Source organism: Papaver somniferum, chromosome 7, assembly GCF_003573695.1.
Source record: "Papaver somniferum cultivar HN1 chromosome 7, ASM357369v1, whole genome shotgun sequence".
Taxonomy (NCBI): Eukaryota; Viridiplantae; Streptophyta; class Magnoliopsida; order Ranunculales; family Papaveraceae; genus Papaver; species Papaver somniferum.
Window position 1 is genome coordinate 8,769,688 of NC_039364.1, and position 19,308 is coordinate 8,788,995.

At 37.3% G+C, this 19,308-nt stretch overlaps 1 protein-coding gene across 1 annotated transcript; it reads left to right on the forward strand.

Annotated features, from left to right (window-relative positions):
- Positions 1 to 13,662: 13,662 nt before the first annotated feature.
- LOC113295224 (enhanced ethylene response protein 5-like) lies at positions 13,663 to 18,637 on the forward strand. Its single transcript, XM_026543573.1, has 13 exons — positions 13,663 to 13,877; positions 13,964 to 14,103; positions 14,207 to 14,300; positions 14,381 to 14,470; positions 15,441 to 15,506; positions 16,104 to 16,193; positions 16,316 to 16,372; positions 17,030 to 17,091; positions 17,536 to 17,623; positions 17,784 to 17,860; positions 17,949 to 18,023; positions 18,103 to 18,208; positions 18,297 to 18,637. The coding sequence occupies exons 1-13, from the start codon at positions 13,710 to 13,712 to the stop codon at positions 18,426 to 18,428; spliced, it is 1,245 nt and encodes a 414-aa protein (XP_026399358.1). The 5' UTR covers positions 13,663 to 13,709; the 3' UTR covers positions 18,429 to 18,637.
- Positions 18,638 to 19,308: the final 671 nt, after the last annotated feature.

The window sequence follows — 19,308 nt, forward strand, 5'->3', positions numbered from 1 at the left end:
TTGGACTATTTTGCTTCCAAATATAATACATTTGAGGAACCACAGTTGGAAATTAGCATGTTTGCCCGTCCCTAGCACAGTTCATTTGAGCTAGACCTTGCATGATGAACCCCCAAAACTGCGCGATTTTGTTTTCAAAATTATATCTTCTGTAAAATCCAGGTTTGGGGGTAGCTCATTTTGTTTCACAGTTTCACTTGCGTTTCTTTCCTGTTATTATTGTGTGAAGCTGTTGAAATGTCTACACTTCGTCTTTTGGGTTGATCCTCAACTCTTTAGATTGTTAGTGTATGGTGAATTTTTTGTATATAATCCAGTAGATAAAATTTTAAAAACCCTTTTGTTCCTTTTGTATATATTTTGCTAATCCAATATGATCTCGGCTGAAATATGTTGGATTTTTGCCTTGAATAACGGAGTTTTAATTCTGCTTTCGCCGAAATCGGGTATTCTCTCTCCTTTTACTCTACTCAGCATGTCCCTTTCCATATGTTGCATTTTAATTCTTTCCATATTTTGAAACATTGAGGACAATGTTTAGTTTAGGTTTGGGGGTATAGAGTAGATACCACGATAATATGCTATAATTGAAAACGAACTCCTTCTTCTTTTTGAAAAAATTGAAAAATTCCAAAAAAAATTAAAAATCAAAATTCAAAAAAATTAAAAAAAAAAAAAATCATAAAAAATGGAGCTCATTTACCTTGAAATGTTGACTCTTGTGCAAATATGTATTTTATTAGGAGTCTTAGTCTAGATATTTAGGCACCCTGATTCTAGCACAATTCACATAGTGATAAGAAATTTGCACGCGCACGATCTACCAATACATGTATGGCCTCGATCTTCAAGGTGTTGGATAGGAAGTTACGATTGCCAATCACTTTAGAATACTGAACGAAACTTGACTAGCTTGTTCTTTGGTTGGTTGGGATAGAAGGTGGAGGTTACATTAAGAAAGACAACCATCGAATTTAACTGGGTGCATCAAAAAGGGCTACCTCTTGCAAAGTGTCATGTAATTTTTTGTTTCTTCTTGTTATGTATCAAAAGTGTTTCCTTGTTCAAAAAAAAAAAAAAAAAAAAAAAAAAAAAAAAAAAAAAAAAAAAAAAAAAAAAAAAAAAAAAAAAAAAAAAAATAAAAAAAAAAAAAAAAAAAAAATCAAAAAATAAAAAAAATCAAGTATTTATCAATTCCATCATCTCTTGTTCCAAAAATAAAAAGAGATGTCAATGTAAATAAGAGTTATTTTGTTGTTTTGTAATAAGCAAGGAGGGTGTATGCCATTGATGTACAACGCGAGTAATTGTGAAATACCTCCAACTCATTCACAATTCTCGTAAAGTCCGGACAGCTAGCTAGATTTCGACCTCAGTTCTTAGCCTGAGAAACTATCTCTTGGTGATTAGTAGTCATAACTTCAGATCTTTCTTTACACATGTGTAGATACACTTTACACTCTTATCACATGTCCTTATTTGTTATCAGTGCTAGGATTGTGCCTTCGATAGCTAGATTGACATCTCCATTTTGCTGTGAGCTTAAACTGTTTTGCACATGTCACATTTGACGGAATATGAGCTTATATTTTGTCCTTAGGTTTTGTAGGCACACCTCTGGTAAACCTTCACGAGACTTCAACTCGTCCACTAGGGACACTTAGTGGTTTAAAAGGCTTAGTGCATACGCTAAATGCATTCGAGAGACCAGCGACAGTGGTATAGTTAGGATTTCCTTAGTTTGTTTTACTTGAGGACAAGTAAAATTCAGGTTTGGGGGTATTTGATGAGTGCCAAATATTGTATATATTTATCCCTTTTTGTTGGCATTTAACTCTCTTTTGTGCACTAACGCTCCATTTTATCCCATATTCTGTGTTTTCGTTGTTTTCAAGAATAATTATTTTATTAATTAATTTTGCATTTTTAGGTACCAAATAAAGCCTGGTTAACTCACGGAGCAAAAAGAGCAAAGAAACGGCAAAGGCCCCGCAGAAAGGCATCGAAGAATGATGTTCGCAAGAGCCGGATCAACTAGAGGTGGGCTTGAAGAGGAAGAAATTACTCTTAAGAGAAGAAGTGGGCTAAGAAAAATTAAGGCCCAAGCTCAAATTCTAAACCTAAGTCCAAGACCAAGCCCAAAAGCCCGCCTCAGCTCTCATCCGTCCGATCTGATCCATCATCTACGCATCCTACGGTTTCGTATTCGTTGGACATCAAACTTGCTGCTCTCGACACATACTACAGCACCTAACTCCATCTGGATCCATCAGTTTTGTTGTGCTACACAATCCAACGGTCAGTCAGAGCACGTTCTATCGTAGTCGTTCGATTCAGCCCAGTTGTGACGAACCATCATCATCCACTCGCTGCGCATCAACTTCAGATGATTCCGCTCAACACCGTATCATCAAATATCCCATCACCTACACCAGTCGAGCCAAACATTCGTTTTCACCCAAAAACCCTTCTTCCCCCGACAGTTGCAGACCCCTGCAATTTCTCCTTCTCGAACTCCTGTACCACTTCATCTCGAGCCTCTCCAACCACACAACCCCTCTACCCTTCCCCCATAAACATCACTCATCACTCTACTTCTCTCACCTCTATCTCATTCACCCTATGAGATAAATCTAAGAGAACTAGGGTTTGAGTACGAGTAGCAGATGGCTTTCATACACGATGGAGACGAGTGGCAGAGCAATTGGGAGCATGGGTTGTCGACAAAAGGCAGAGGGGACAACGAAATCAGTGAGTAATTTTGGGAATTTGAGAAAACCCTAATTTCAATTTAGGGTTTCGAAAAATTAGGATTTTTTGTAAACTATAAAAGGGAAGTGTTAGGGATGTAAAAACTGTTCTTGGCTAGCCAAGTTTCCCCCTAATTGGGTTAGTTTGATTGTTAATTTTTGCTGCACTGTTAATCATCTGCATATGTTTCTTCTTGTTATTGTACTGTGTATGATGTTGTAATATGCATTTGTTGCCATGTTGTGTAATTGTTTTGATGTATTGTTAGTTCAGTGCTCCTGTTCATGTGTAATTATGCCTGTTAATGTGCAAATGTCTTGTTAGTGCCACCCCTAGCTCACTGTTATGCTGCTTATCATGTTCTAAATCACCCTGCTAGGGACTTGATGAAGCTTTATGTTGTATTGTGCAGTATATTGACCACATTGCTCTAGAAAGCTAAACAAGTTTAGGTAAAACCTGAACTTAGCTCATCATCACCTCACTTTCACAATGTATGCCATGTATACTTTGTAGTTAGGATCATGAGCTGCTGATAAGCTGCAACTCAAGCTGAATTCATAATCTCTTGACTAGTTGTGCTGTAGAAAGACAATTAGTGCTTTGGAAATTATACCATAGTTGTGTTTAACTTCCTATAGGAGAATACACAGTAAACATTAGAGTGAATTCAACCCCTAGCTCCCTGTCATCCACAATTTCATCATCAACTGTTGGCTTTGTTCATGCTTTGTTTTGTTTTTGCCTTGATTGTTTCTTCCAGGCCTTGCAACTCTGTTGCTTTTCTACATTTTCTTCTACTGCATTTCTGCTCCCCCTACTGTTGCACTTCTGCTGCTGCACTACAGGGTTGCTGCTTCACTTCCCTGCAACTCTGTTGCTTTTCTTGTTGCTTCCCTTACTGCTGTCTTCTTTCTTTGCCCTGCATTGCTTCTTTCCCCTGTAGCTGCTGTGCAGCACTTGCTCCTGCTGCTGCCAATCCATTTCTGTTGCTGCTGCTGCCTTTCTGCAGCTGCTGCTGCCTTCCAAGGCCAACTGAGTCCAAGGTCCTAAGCCCAACTCACAGTTCACTTCCAAAAACCCAGAGAACAATTTGAGCCCAACTGTAAGACCAAGGCCAAAGCCTAGTGAAATGTTAAGCCCAAGTAACAGTTGAACTGTTAAGCCCAAAGCTCAAACCAGTTTCTAAAACCAAAGCCCATTTGCACTTTAAAGACAACTGAGCCCAAGCTCAGTTCATTTTATGTTTACAAACCCACTAAGCCCAATCCATTCAAAGGGCATTCAAACCCAATAGTACATTAAGCCCAATACTTCCAAAGGGCTTCTAAGCCTAAAGCAAATCTAGGAACCCAATTAGCTAAGACACTTTTCCGAAACACACCCGATCTCTGTGGATCGACCCGTACTTGCACGAGCTACAACTGACGACCGTGCACTTGCGGTATTACTGTAGGCCCGTTTCCATTGCATCATTTTTATACACTCTTCCGGACCTGCCAATGTGCTACACAACTTACACCCTCTAACTAACTTAGCCACATCATCTTGCATCTTTGGCCAAAAGATATAGCGACGGAGTTTAAGTAGAGTTTTATTCATCCCAAAGTATCCAGCAACTCGGGAAGTGTGCGCCTCTCTCAACCACTGTAAACGATCTCCATCTTCTGGTATGCAAAGTAACTGACCTTGTATAACAATCCATCTCGAAGTTCAAACTCGCCTTTCAAACCACTCTTTACACCTTCTAACACCTTATTGAAGTCCTTTCTAGATGCGTATGACTCTGCATAATCTTGAGGAACAATCGGTTGAATTCTCGTGGCCACCAATAATGCTCGGACTGGTGGACGAGACAACATATCTGCGAACTTGTTTGTTACTCCATTCTTGTACCTAATGAGAATGTTGAAACTCATCAAGTAAGACATCCACTTCATGTGTCGGGCTTGTTGTAGTTTCACCTGAGCGTGTAGATACTCCAATGGTTTGTGATTTGAATGTACCACTGCTTCTTTACCTAAGAGATACACTCGCCAATTCTTGATACATTGATATAAAGCATAAAATTCTTTGTCATAAGGTGCGTAGTTCTTAATAGCACCTGAGAACAATTCTGAATGGTACTCCACTGGTTTACCATCTTGTAACAACACTCCTCCCAATGCATAATTAGAAGCGTCGGTCTCAACTTCAAAAGTACGCTGTAAGTTAAGCAATGTCAACACTGGTGCTTATGAAATCTTACTTTTTAGTAACTGAAAAGCGTCTTCATGGGTTTGCTGCCATTCAAACTTTTCCTTAGTTCCCGTCAAACCATGCAATGGTCCTGCAATATTTGAGAAATGCCGGATAAACTTACGCAAGTAGGTACAATCCCCTAAGAAACTTCTGATTTCAGTTACGGTACTAGGTCTAGGCCACTTAGTGATCACTTCAACCTTCCTTGGATCAATCTTCCGTTGTACACTACCAACAATGAAACCGAGATACACCAACTCTTCCTTCCCAAACTCACATTTCTTTACGTTCAACTTCAGCTGGCCTTCATGTAACAATTTAAACACCTTCTCAACGTGAACGAGATGCTCTTCCCAAATTATGCTGTATATTAGGATATCATCCAAGTAAACAATCACAAAATCTTCTATAAAAGGTCGTAACAAATCATTCATTAAACGCATAAACGTCGCTGGAGTGTTACACAAACCAAAAGGCATCACCAACCATTCGAACAAGGCTTGTTTGGTTTTGAAAGCAGTCTTCCATGTATCATCTTCTCGGACTCTCATTTGGTGGTATCCGTATTTGAAATCCAACTTTGTAAAGACTCGAGATTTTTCCAATCGATCCATCATGTCGTCTATCCTAGGTAGAGGATAACGAATCTTGATAGTAATCTTGTTCAATTCTCTATAATCAATGCACATACGCCAGCCTCCATCTTTATTTGGTAGCAACAATACCGCTGATCCACAAGGTGAAGCACTTGGCACTATCATTCCTAATTCTAGGAGTTCCTGGACTTGTTTCTTGATCTCATCAGATTCCTCAACGGTCGTGCGATAAAGACCTACATTAGGCAGAGAACTCTCCCCGGTCAACATGATTTCATGTTCCACACTCCTTTTTGGTGGTAACCCTGTGACATCAGAAAATAAATCCTTGTATTTCAACTTCAACCTTTCTAGTTCGCCTTCTTGTTGAGAAGTCAAGGCTGCTAAACATACTCTACTCGGCTCATCTTCAAGAGAACTGATCACAAGGAGAATGAACTTTGTGCCAGCATTCACCAACCGCTTATCCTGAGTGGTTGTGATAAAGCTTGCTCCTTCAAGAGGAGAATCAATAGACCGAATCACAAAACTTTCTCCATCTTTGGTAAAGGTGTACTTTTGTTCCCTCTTGTGTAGAGTTGCATCTCTATCCCATAGGTAAGGACTACCTAGTACTACCTGGAAGACATCCAAAGGAACTACATCACATGTAACTTCGTCAAGATATGACTCATCTAGAGCAAATTTGAATGTGCACTGCTGTGAAACTTGTAAGCCTCATTCCTTTTGAAGCCATCCTAAAGGGTATGGTTTTGGATGTTTGCTAGTCTTCAATCCTAACTTATGCACCAAAGAATTTGAAAGTAAATTCTTCTGACTTCTTAGGTCAACAACAACATCAACTAGTGTTGTTTTGACTTGCATCTTCACTGTGAAGAGTCGCTCCCTAAGATCATCTTTTGAAGGTTTTTCTTTTGCCCCTGTCATAAGAGAAAGCTTTGAACTGGGTTCCGTTAGTCCATGGACTTCTTTTGTAGTTTGAGTGACTAGTGCTTCCTTCTTGGCTTCTTTCCTCTGCAATCCTTTAGGTTTTAGATGAGGGTTCTTAACCCAACACTTGTCGACAACGTGACCTGTTTGATTGCAATGGGTGCAAGACAAACCTTCTTTGTCATTAGACTTCCCTTCTTCTTTGCTCCTTTAACCTCCTTTCACAGTGGTACCTACAGATTTCACCTTAGTATTTCCCTTTGAATCAGATTTCTTAAGCCTGCCTTCAATGACATTAGCTTTTATAATTGGTTCGGAGATAGTATCCACCGAAAACATCTTCAACTCCTTCTGTATATACTCATGGAACCCATAAATATACTTCATATAGATAGCATGATCTTCCAAGTCCAAATCCAAAACCATAGCTTGATTCTGAAATTCCAAAGTATACTCTTGTACAGTTTGGTTGTATGATTGCTTCAAGTTCTACCACTTGAACCATCTCTCTTCAAGGTAGCCAACCAGATAAAATTGTTTCCTTACAACTGCCTTGAATCTTTTCCACGACAATGCTCCCTTACTTAGGTTTTGTCTTTGATAAGCTTTCCACCAGGTTAGAGCATACTTTTGTAGCTTCAATGCCGCGAAAGCAATATTTTCCTTTGAACCATATTCAAAGAAACAAAAATACGTCTCTAGACGTTCAATCCAATCATCCAATTTTTCTACATCGACACTCCCATCGTAAAGTGGAATATTAACACGAAAATCAATTTTCAGATTCTTACCATGAAGTTTAGTTGATGTAGAACTTTTAAGAAGCTCACTTTTCTTCTTATCTTCATCCTCATCTTCTCCTTCTTCTAAATCGTCTTCTTCCGAATCATATTTTTCCGAAGATTCAGGTGTAGGTGTAATGTTTTTCTTCGTCTTCGACTTGGGTGTATGAGAACGAATACATTCACTCAGCTCCTGAAGGGTAACTTGAATAGACTTCATGTATGTTTGCAGCGTAGCCACCTTTTGTTCCATAGTTTGTGGTTCGCCTTCCTTAGGATCACCATCTGACTTTGTTATCCTTGATCCCCTTGTTTTCTTAACGTCCTCTAGCTTCTCGAGTACCTCACCAAGCTTTATGTAGACAGATCTAGTGAAAACCATAAACCACAGGGATTTACCCTAAAAACTAACCTAGCTCGTGATGCCAACTTGATACGTATTGATCTCTATACCTTGGTAGATATTACTATAAAGGCGGAATTGAGAATAATAATAGACGAGAAACTTAGAAAACGGAACACAAGTAGTAATTCGAAGAAAAATATCTTCTCTAGATTATGAACAAGAAAACAATTACAATTCTCTCTTTGTTACGCTCACAATCTCTCTAAACAGTGGATCAACCTTAAACTGTTTGCTAGCTTGCATAAGTATTGTTCCAAGCTTCTTCTAGGTTTTCAGTGTCTAGAATCTGTGTCCTTAGCTATTAGCCAAAGCCCTTTATTTATATCCTTCATCGTACTCAGCCGACCAAGGACTTCTATTAGGAATATATTTCCTAAACTAAGAGTATTGCCTAAAACAAAACTCTTCACCTAACTAGGAATTCTGCCTAAACAAGGATTCCTGCCTAGAATAGAATTCTTCCCTAAACTTAGCTTTAGGTAAACTAATTTCCCTAAAGGAGTACAGATACACCTGTACCAATTATTCATGCAAAACCATCAAGAAAACTTCTATGCTCCATGGTCTACATATAACCACTTTGTTCGTATCGTATCCCAATCTTTAAAGGTGAAAATCATAACATTTGGATCCACTTCAAGAACCTTCACTTCTCCCTCCGGAATGAAATCCCAGATAAATTTAATGTTTTTCCCAACCTTTTTATCATTCATTTTTCCTTCAATAATGATTTTCCCAATGAGTGAGAATTCCGTTTGTTCTTCATCCTCATCTTATTATTGATATTTTGTTCTCGAGGAGCCAATCCAGTACTCTCTTGATACTTTTCCACACGAGTATCTTCCAGCTTGTCAGAGAGTTTTGAAACATCCTTTCCTAGAGACATGTTCTTGATAATGGTTTGGTTTTCCATGAAAGGAAACATATTGTTTTCTTGATGATGTATAAAAGTTTAATTTTCAACTGTAGAACTGTTTTGGGGTATATAAACAGCTGAATTAGGTTTAGGGTTTTGGTGAAGAGTAGAAATTTGAAATTTCCTAATATGGGTGAGATATGAGGATTTTTATGCTAAAATATCTGCATTGGTTAATGCTGGAATTGATATTGACAAGGTCAATAATAGAGAAAAAAGGTAACTAAATCTGAAACAGGTTTTTGAATTTTCGAATTTTGAATTTACTTCTAGGCGGACATACCTATCTCTGTAATTAATGACCGATTTCTTGATACACCGAGTGATACAAACCGAGTCTAACATCTTCCATTCAATCCTGATCAACGGAAAATGCAAAATCTTTGATTTTTGACTTAGAAAACGCAATTGTTCTTGAGCTTCAACAAGAAATACACTAATAACTGCAAGCGCAATGACCACCAAGATTTTGTATGCAAACGCCATGATTGATTGAACAATACTGTAAAACAAGGAGAGACAAAAGGATTAGTTAGCCATAAAAAAGAGGGAGATAAAATTCAAAAATAAGATTTTTCTTGCCCGAAATTAAAATGTATTGATCCTTTGATTGAGATTTGGAAATGAAAAATCATAAATTTTACATAACAATAACATTAATCAGTAGACTATTGGGAAATTAGGTTTTTTCAAATCAGGAACTGAATCGACAAACTTAAAGATTCACTAAGATACTATTTTTGAAAGATTAATAAACATATCCATGTTTAGAGAATGTTTGTCATAAAAAAAAATCAGAACAGAGTTTCGAAAAAAAATTCAGAAATCTGTAATGGCGTGAAGAAATTTTTATAACCGAGTTAACTCATAAAAACTCCCGATTCATAGAGCCCCAGTTTCCTCCCCCTCGGAGAGGATCTTTTTAAAGCTGTAAAAGCATAAACTTTGGTCCCACCTTATTTTAATACATGATTTTTCTTTTATATCCCTGCTATATTATATAAATGACCAACATTGCCCTTAAATATTTGATAATCAATTTCTTATTCTCCATATCATATTCTTTAAAGATTTTTATTTTAAATCTATATCACACTCATTTTTACTTTGAAGTTATATTTAAATCTATGTCATATTCTTAATATTTATATATAATAATAATAATTTTAGTATTCTTAATTAAAAAATAAATAAGTAATAGCCAATATTTATTTATATTGGTAATATTTTATTTTTGGTTATAATTAAGGTAAAAATATATAATTCGTATGTTAATTATAAATTTCAGAAGACAAGACAATAGTTGGAAGCCGGGCAACAAGCTGCGTACCAATTCCCTTCTGAATAGCTACACCTACTCTATGAAACAAAAAATTCTCTACTTTAGAAGTTGAATCATGCCTAATAAGAAAAATTTTCAGCCTCTTAAGGAAAACAACAAACTCTTCACCAAGCTCACCCAAAGTCGTAAAGGGCAAGGTACCAAAGCAATAACCATGCCTAGAGCAGATGTCAAGGTATTTGTTGCGCTTACGGTCAACAACACGAGAAATACCCACACCCGGCGAAAAATTTTGCACACCATTACCAGTAAAAGGTGAAAAACCAGTAACATCTAAGCAAGTGTCTCGACCATTATCCCAATTAAGAACCAAAATATCTGCAGGTCTAGCTTCACCCCCATCATTAGCAAGAAGGCCAAGGGAAGCCTCAATTTTCGCTTGTACACCAACACGAAAACAAATATCAGACAAGGTGTCACGCACAAAATCATGGCGATATTTCAAGCCAACTTCATGTGCACAATGTAGAGCATGGTCACCAAAAACATCCATGTCATTCCCACAATAAGAACAAAGACTATCTTTGGAAAATAAAGGAACACCGAGTCTATAACCGATAATTGCGCTAAACTGACGAGGCCCTATTTTTTGACCCAAACCATCAATAGGAATAGACATCAGATAGTCTTGAGTATGCTTGATCTTATTGTTCAGCCATAACGCAAGATCTCATTGCGTCATACCATATTTTGTAGGCATTTTCTTCGTCACCTGGTCGAAATATATAGCTGCCAGTTTGCTCATTGGATGGGGGGAAACATTTTCAACACAGAGAGGAGAAGAACCTAGGCTACAAAAATAGGTGAACGCGTCTAAAGAAATCATACACGATGAACTCATACCTGAGATGCCAGAGTTGCGAAAAATATCACATTGCAACTGTTGAGTTTGTAAACAAGAAGCAAGATAGCGATACTGCATCGTATCAGCCATAGTGTATAGACCAAAACCACCATTCTTAATAGGCAGAGAAGCCAGACGCATCTGTAAATCCCCAAAACCAGTACCATCACAAGTAACCAATTGTTGGGCAAAGTTAAACAAGTGGCAGTCAAAAGTGGTTTGAGCCTTTTTGACAAAAGCTGGTTCAGTTGTCCTCATAGTGAAATAAATCTTAGAAACCCCGGAACAATTCCGAAGCAACTGCTTCTCAATCTGAGGATCTTTCAAACTCTTAATAGCGTCCATCAGCTATAAAGTTTTGTCAACACGGGCCTTAACCAACTGGTTGCAAAAAAGGAGATCAAGACTTACCGGGCCACCTAATAGCTTCACACCAGAGGTAGGTATATCGATATCAGAAGGGAATATAGACGCCACCAAACTCCTTGCATCAACAGTAGGCCTAAACAATTTCGTTTTACATATATTAAGATCAAGACCAACCAAGCTCCCTTCTTCTCCGATAATGCGTAAGGCTTTGGAGATCATAAGAGTATCTCCAATCAGGGTCCCATCATCAAGATATCAGGCTTGCAAATCCAGCTCACAAGCTTGAGAAATCTTTAATACAATAGGATGTAAGCTCATTGCAAAAAGTAAAGGCCCTAAGGGATCACCTTGTTGCACTCCTTGCGATGATGAGAGGGTATGAGAACCGTAGTAAAGCCTTGCAGGATTAGCGTAACAGAATTCCACTTATCTTGAAATAGAGGGACACTTGCGTCTGACTTCCAAGATCATAGCAGTATGGTCAACAAGGTTGAATGCATTTCGAAAATCCACTAAGAGCATAGACATAGAATAACAACTTCCTTTATCAGTCAATATGCGATTAACCGAGTGTAATATGGCCTCACCCCCACAAGGGATTCCAACACCAAACTGGAATTCGCTAAGATAGGCACTCATATCTTTGCAGACGCTAAGAGCGGATACTTTAGATACCAAACGCCTCCAAATGGTGCCAACAGCTATGGGACGTATGCCACCGTTTGGCTTGAGAAGAGGTGTGAGGGGAGCACTAGCTATGTACTCACTTAGTTGCGTAGGACAACGACCAGCAAGCAATAAGTTCACAACTGCAGTGATAGAAGTAAGAAGCTCATCAGCGATAGAAGCAACAGACCCGCTAAGAGCATCAAATAGATGTTGGGCATGCAAGCCATCTCTGTCGCAAGACGTCCCTCTGGGAAAGCTTTTAATACGTCCGAGGACAAAATCCTTGCTAGCAGTAAAGGACTCAACACCACAAGACGAGGATGGGATAACCGGCAAAGGCGCGAAAGGGTGTTTGAGCTGCAAGTCAGCCAGAGTAGCATCAGTCTGTGGGGAAATACCATTAGATGTTAGAACACGAATGGCAGCTGTAAATGAACCTTGACTTGCCTTCCTCCTACATAAATTTTGGTTGATCCCGAATTGGTTTTTCTTCCGTGGAAGGGGCTTCTTAGGTGGAGGCGGGATATCTGATAACAACTCTTGTGCTAGCTGGAAACAACCGTCAGCCTCACGCCACTTTGATAAGGCTTGAGTGATAGCACAGGCCTGCAAGTTTCTGCGCATTCCAGACTTCCTTTCAGCATTATTCTGAGGAGTATAGTTCCTGAGAATACAAGTAGGGAAAAAAAGAAGTTTAATCCATGCAACAGTATCCATGGGATGAAGAATAACCTCATCAAGGACGAGCTTGAAGACCCTGGAAAAATTTAGTTTGCACTTAGCAGGTACATGTCGGATGGTACGGACTGTCAAGAAGTCCAACATCGAGACATGGCGCTGAAACAGGTTCAATGCAGTCGGTTCCAAAATTATTAAATAAACATTTGATTTTAGTATAATTTTTCTTATCTCAAATTATATCTATAATAATAAAAAAGCAGTTATTCAAAAAATATATATAAATATCAAATTATGTTTAAGTCCATGAAATAAAATAAAATTATATTAAAAGATTATGTTTGTTTTTGTCATTTGTTACAACTACAATAGAATAAGTGAACTACATTTTATCAAACACAATTTGATCATTTTTTTTAATCAGCTTTAGTTTTTAGTATCTAGTTTATCAAACATTTAACTGCTTTTTTTACACAGCGCAACACAACACAGCAGAAAAGCGCTTTTACAAAAGCCGCAACATTACCAAACTAAACCTAAGAGTAGTTGAAAAATCAGAATTAAAGTAACTCATATAATTGATTTGAGACTCTTATAAGAATGGAAGCACTAAAGATATATATTTATATGTGTCTCGAACCCAAATATCAATGTGTCTCAAATCATTCCATATGGTATAGTGTAGTTTAGCTTCCTAAGAGGGTGTTCGACACCATCGACAGAAGTGCTTCTACTTTTTTAAAAGTATAAATCAATTTTTTCTAAAAGCATTAATCAACCTCCGAAGTCAAAGTTACTGTTTAAAAGCGAGAAATTAGTTTTGGCATAAAATTCCAAGAACAATTTTTAGAAATAAAAAATCAATTTTTTGTGAAGCAAAATATTTTTGCTTCCGACTTTTAAGCAAAGATTCCAAACAAGCCATAACTTCTAGCTTTTTGACATGATTAAGTCCAAAAACAACTATTGAAATGGCATCCGGGCCTTTAGCAAAACCGGCCTTTAGCAATCGTGCAAAACACCCTCTAAATCAATTCCCAATTTGACCAAAACCGGTCTTTAGTACCATTGACTAACCTTTGACTATTTTTCCATCGAACAAAATAGAAGAAGAGCTCACATTACACAGAAGCAAAAACAAAACAGCAGAGCTCCAGAGAGAGCTAAACCCTAGAATCAATTTCAATGGCGTATCTAAGCATTGGAGAATCACACAGAAGAATAAACGATTACTTAAACAGATTCTCAGATTCAATCTCATACGAAGATGGTCCTTCATTGAAACAACTCTTATCAGTTTCTTCAAACTCATCTTCTCTCCTTTCTCTCGGTGATGCCCTCAATGTTTTTCAGGTCTAATCTACCTCTTTTAGGTGAAATTAACTTAGGGCTTTTTCTGGGTTTACGATTTTGATTAACAGTTTTGATTTTTGTTACAGGATGCGAATAGATTGATTAAACAATCGGATAGATTTACTCAGCCAGTTGGAGAAATTATTGCTCCGTTATTACGGTGTATACAGAATTATCGATCTGGGAATTTTGTTGATGCCTATAGCTCACTTGAGAAATCTGCTAAGTAAGTATGTGTGGAAATTTTGATTTGAATTTGAGTGTTGATTTTATTGAGGGTTTTAGGGTTTGAATATGAGGTTTTGTTGATGAAATGTAGAATGTTGTAGTGCTTTTCTTCAGGAATTTAGGAGTTGGGAATCTGCTTGGGCTATGGAAGCATTGTATGCTGTTGCTTATGAAATTAGGGTGCTTGCTGAAAGGGTAAGTGAATTTTGTTTTAAATTTTGTAATTTTTTTTTTGATTGAGAGTCGAGTTCTAATGTGTTTGGATTTGCTTACAGGCTGATAAAGAGTTAGCTTCGCTTCGGAAAAACCCGGAGAAATTGAAGGCAGCTGGTTCGTTCTTGATGAAAGTGTTTGGAGCTCTTGCGGTGGGTTACTTTTTAATACTTGTTTGGGTTTCTTATTGTTACAATTTGACATACTGAATTGAAGATCTTTTGAATGCGTGATAGTGTTTTGCTTCAATTCTCAGAATTAGATGTTTCAGAATTAAAATGTAGCCATGAAAGTTAAGGCAAGGTAAACTTTGGTATTTATACATGATATCGAGGACCATTCATGGTAGAACCAAGAGTGGATGGGCACATTTTCAGTTTCCAATTGCCCTCAATGGTGTTTTATTTCTGTTTCTCATACTTAGATACCCCAGATTTCTGCTTATTGTAGAATGTAGTCAGTGATGTTTAGATGAGAGAATTTAACTTTTTAAGTTAGTCTTTAAACATGCCTACATAATTTATTAGTGTGCTATTACTTAATATTACTATCGAACCACAAAGGCATGGGCACATTTTCAGTTTTCATTGCTCTCATTCACTTAGACTTCGGATCATGTCATTATATTGTTATGGCAGTTACAGGATCGTGTCATCAATAACTTCTAGACCTTTAATGAAGTCTTGATTTTTTCTCGTATCTTCAACTGAGAGATATAGTTGTACCTTTTGTTCCACGTTGCATCTGAAGCAACTGGCATCTAATAACTTTTCTGCGTGGATTTTCTTTGGCTGGTATGATTGGAAAGCCTCATGTTGATTTCTAGGGAGAAAATATGTTTATCCATTTAATGGCTCCAGTTGTCACCAGTAAGGGTAATTTTGAAATACGAGTCGTTCACAGCTTCACCTTTTTGTCTGTATATCCCTTTTACTTTGAAATCCTTGGCATTATTTTCATAATACAATAGCAAAAAAAAAAAAAAGAACGCAAACAAACACGGTTGATGCCCCCTGCATCAACGGTGCATGTCACCTGGTGTGTAAATAAATTTGTTGTGTGGTAAGAAATTTTGTTTTAACTGATTCATAGCTGCATATGCTCATGGATTTCATTTTGTAGGGGAAAGGTCCTAAACGTATCGGAGCTTTATACGTGACTTGCCAGTTGTTCAAAGTTTATTTCAAGGTAATTCTTGTCTTTAAAATCGAGAATCTGTGCTGCACATATGTAAAACATTAGAATTTACACATAAGTAGCTATACCCTATCCTGGGATAGGTTTATAGAAATATTAAATTAGTGTATAGAAGGTGTCGTGTAAAATATGAATAATGTAGTGCTCCCCACAAAAGACTACACCATCGAAGATCTAGCATCTAGCAGAACCTCAACACTACATCTAAAAGAAGGTCGATTTGATACTGCTAGAACATCAACACTACATCTAAATTTTTTTCCCTTCCCCAGATAAGCCAGTAATGTTAGTTTTCTTAAAAAGAACACTGCTGCTGTGATCGAGGAATTATGGAACTCAGCAACTTAAATTTTCAGACTGATACATTAGAGCTTTTTACAACCTCGACCTCACAATTATGCATCCATTGAATAGTAAGCGTGAACTTTCACTCCCATGTAGACCAGTTACCTCACTTTTCAGTTATTGACTCAACGTACTCTCCAACAATATGGAGCGTTGGTCGCCTCTTTTCCTTAAGTTGGCTTCTGGTAGATCCATGAAGGACGATTTAAGCTCATTTATTTACTTTAAGTTATCTGTTTGCAGCTTGGGACTGTGCATCTTTGTCGAAGTGTGATCAGAAGCATTGAAACTGGCCGCAATTTTGACTTCGAGGAGTTTCCTGTCAGAGACAAGGTAAGAATTGATTATATCAAGACCAACTCTTTCATTGATTAATGTCTTGACTTGCGTGACATGATTAGTTTCAAACAATATCTGCCTTCCTTGCTTGATATTCATGTGATATTTTGTCACAGGTCACATACATGTATTATACAGGTCGCTTGGAAGTATACAATGAGAACTTTCTTGCTGTAAGTGATTCGCTATGTTTGTGACCAAAATAGTCCGTCGTCGTTGCTTTTTCCTTATGCTTCTTAATTACATTTTGCTTGTGAGAAGGAAATATCTTTGAAGGGGTTACATCTGATGTTTCTCCCATGAGTCAGGACTTCATCTTGGCTTGATGGGTTACTAGAGATTTTTTGCATCAAAAAAAAAAGGTTACTAGAGATTTTATTTTATGTGGATATTATGTGTTAATGTTTTGTCAGTTACCGATATTTGGTTCTTCATTGGTGCAATATGGCAAAGTTGACATTTATAGGAGTATATGGTTGTTGAAATACTTCTAATGTGATCAAGGGAAAACAAATCCAATAGTGATTGGATAATATAGAAGATACTTAGGCTTGTTCTCATCAATCAGTGCTTCTTCATAGAAGATACTTAGCTAGTTGAAAATACTTAGCTAGTCTAAGTATCAGTGCTTCTTCATAGAAGATACTTAGACTTGTTCTCATCAATCAGTGCTTCTTCTATATTATCCAATAGTGATTGGATAATATAGAAGATACTTAGCTAGTTGAAAATAATGAATATAGGAATTTTATGCATGAAGTAATTATAAATTAGAAGTTTGTATCTCAGAAATGTTGTTTATGAAATTCCACTTCTTTGGAAAATTGCAGGCTGATCAAAAACTCACTTACGCGTTAAGTCGTTGCAACCCCAGAAGTCAAACGAACATAAGGTTTGGTTCAGGTGTGCCTGCTAATGTATTTTCAAAGCAATTCAAGTTCTATTTGCATCAAATCAATTGGTCCAAGAAAATCTGCAGATCTTGAACTTGTTCTCGGCTTCCATTTGTGCTCAAGAAAATCTGCAAATCTTTTGAACTTACTCTTGGCTTCCATTTGTGCTCAAGAAAATCTGCAAATCTTTTGAACTTATTCTTGGCTAAGCTTACGATCTTTAGATCCTTTTCTCCTCTAGCTGTCAAAAGTGATGTGATAGTGAGATAATACTGATATGCAGTGCTATTCGAGTTCATTGTAAAAATGCATTTTATATGTTAGATATTCACGTTTGAGAATGATTTCATCCCCAGTTTTCTTTTATCGGTGATACATGTGTGCTTTAACTTTGTGTGCAAAATTTTACTAACCAAGCTTCTGTTCTGGTATTCATGAAACAGAATGATCCTGAAATACCTTATACCTGTCAAATTTTCAATAGGAATTTTGCCCAAAAGGTCGCTCCTGGAAAAGTATAACCTTGTTGAGGTAGGGCCTTGTTCTCGCTCTAACTTTAAATCTTATGTTTACAATTTTTCGCTTATAGTAATATCTTTAAGCTGGGTATATATGAGTTTGCCATAGTGATGGGATTTTATTTGAGTAAAAATGTATAGCCAACCTCCAACTTTTGATTCTACTTTCGCAGTACTTTAACGTTGTTCAAGCATTAAAAAAAGGCGACCTTCGACTTCTTCGACGTGCACTCGAAGATCACGAAGACAGGTAGTTTCACCACTTCTGTTTTCTTGTATTTTACAGCAGTTAAGAAGTTCACAGTTTTAACATCTCTTCTTTTTCTTTCTTTTTATAGATTCTTAAGATCTGGGGTATATCTTGTCTTGGAGAAGCTCGAGTTGCAAGTTTATCAGCGACTGATGAAAAAAATGTAAGTATCTGCAGATCATTTAAAATGTCTCACTCTGGTGAAAAGTTCAGATCTAATATTTTCTCTTGCATTTTTGCAGCTATATTATCCAAAAGCAACGGGACCCAAGCAGGGCCCACCAGGTGAAGTTGGATGTGGTTGTTAAGGCCTTGAAATGTCTAGAAATTGAAATGGATGTCGATGAGGTACTGTCTCCCTCCCTCCTCCATATCTCTCTCGCTCCTCCCCTCCCTCCCACTCCTCTCTGATAAAACATCTGCTGCACTTTTTCAGGTTGAATGTATAATGGCGATATTAATATACAAAAACCTCATGAAAGGTTACTTTGCACACAAGAGCAAAGTAGTCGTCCTCAGCAAGCAAGATCCTTTCCCAAGATTGAACGGAAAACCGGTCAGTGCTTAAGCAGTACAATGGCTAACTAATTTCTACTGTCAGTAGTGTCTGTAAAAGGGTTAAGTAGCAATAGTAATAAAATTCCTAGTATCTCCTTATGTCCACATTTTACTTCAAATCATGAAATGCAAAACAAACATACTTAATGACTCTTTGTTTATCTTTCTAATGATGTGCATGAATTGATTTTGTTCACACGTCTACAGTTACTAGTTGCACAACTCTGATAGTGGTACATGAGTAAAGCACTGTCCATCTTGCTGCTTAATTTTCATTTTCAGCTATACTTTCTGTCCTTATCTAATTTAGCCAAACACGAAATCATCCTCATCTCTTTTGCATGTTCCACTGTCATTGCGAACATCTTTTAAATCTAAGAGCCGTGCAATGATTTTAACTTGACCATGACATGCTCATCTCCATTTGTTGAGTTGGTTACTATCTTGTGCTCATAACCTATTTAGAGTAGCTGGATAAGGAAGCAAACTTTGTCTTATGAATATGAACCGTCTTGGAGTTGAAAATAGAGTTTACGACATAAATTAAGACACTGCATGCTTATTATTAGAGAACTAGACAGTGCGATATTGCCATATTGGTTCCAGTCATTTGTTGAACCGTGACGCCTTAGTTCTCAGAACATACTCTTTCAAACCACATTCCTTTTATGAGATACCATTTCATGGATCACATATGAAAGGCAATCGTCATCCTCAATTAATCTGGAAGAGTTAAAATGGCAGAGGAGGTTACGCAGTTAGCCCTAAACAGAGGACCAAGAGAAGACCATTTTCCTCAAGATTTATGAATAGAAAAGCTAGCTCTAGATAATAGTTGACGTTAGCACTTATTAATTAGCTGTATTATTAGTTACCTAAAGTGGAAACTG

Coding starts and splice junctions, on each gene's coding strand:
- LOC113295224 (XM_026543573.1), top strand. CDS start 13,710: ATGGCGTATCTAAGCATTGGAGAATCACACAGAAGAATAAACGATTAC. Junction 14,471..15,440: donor AAGTGTTTGGAGCTCTTGCG/GTGGGTTACTTT, acceptor TTCATTTTGTAG/GGGAAAGGTCCTAAACGTAT. Junction 16,373..17,029: donor ACAATGAGAACTTTCTTGCT/GTAAGTGATTCG, acceptor GGAAAATTGCAG/GCTGATCAAAAACTCACTTA.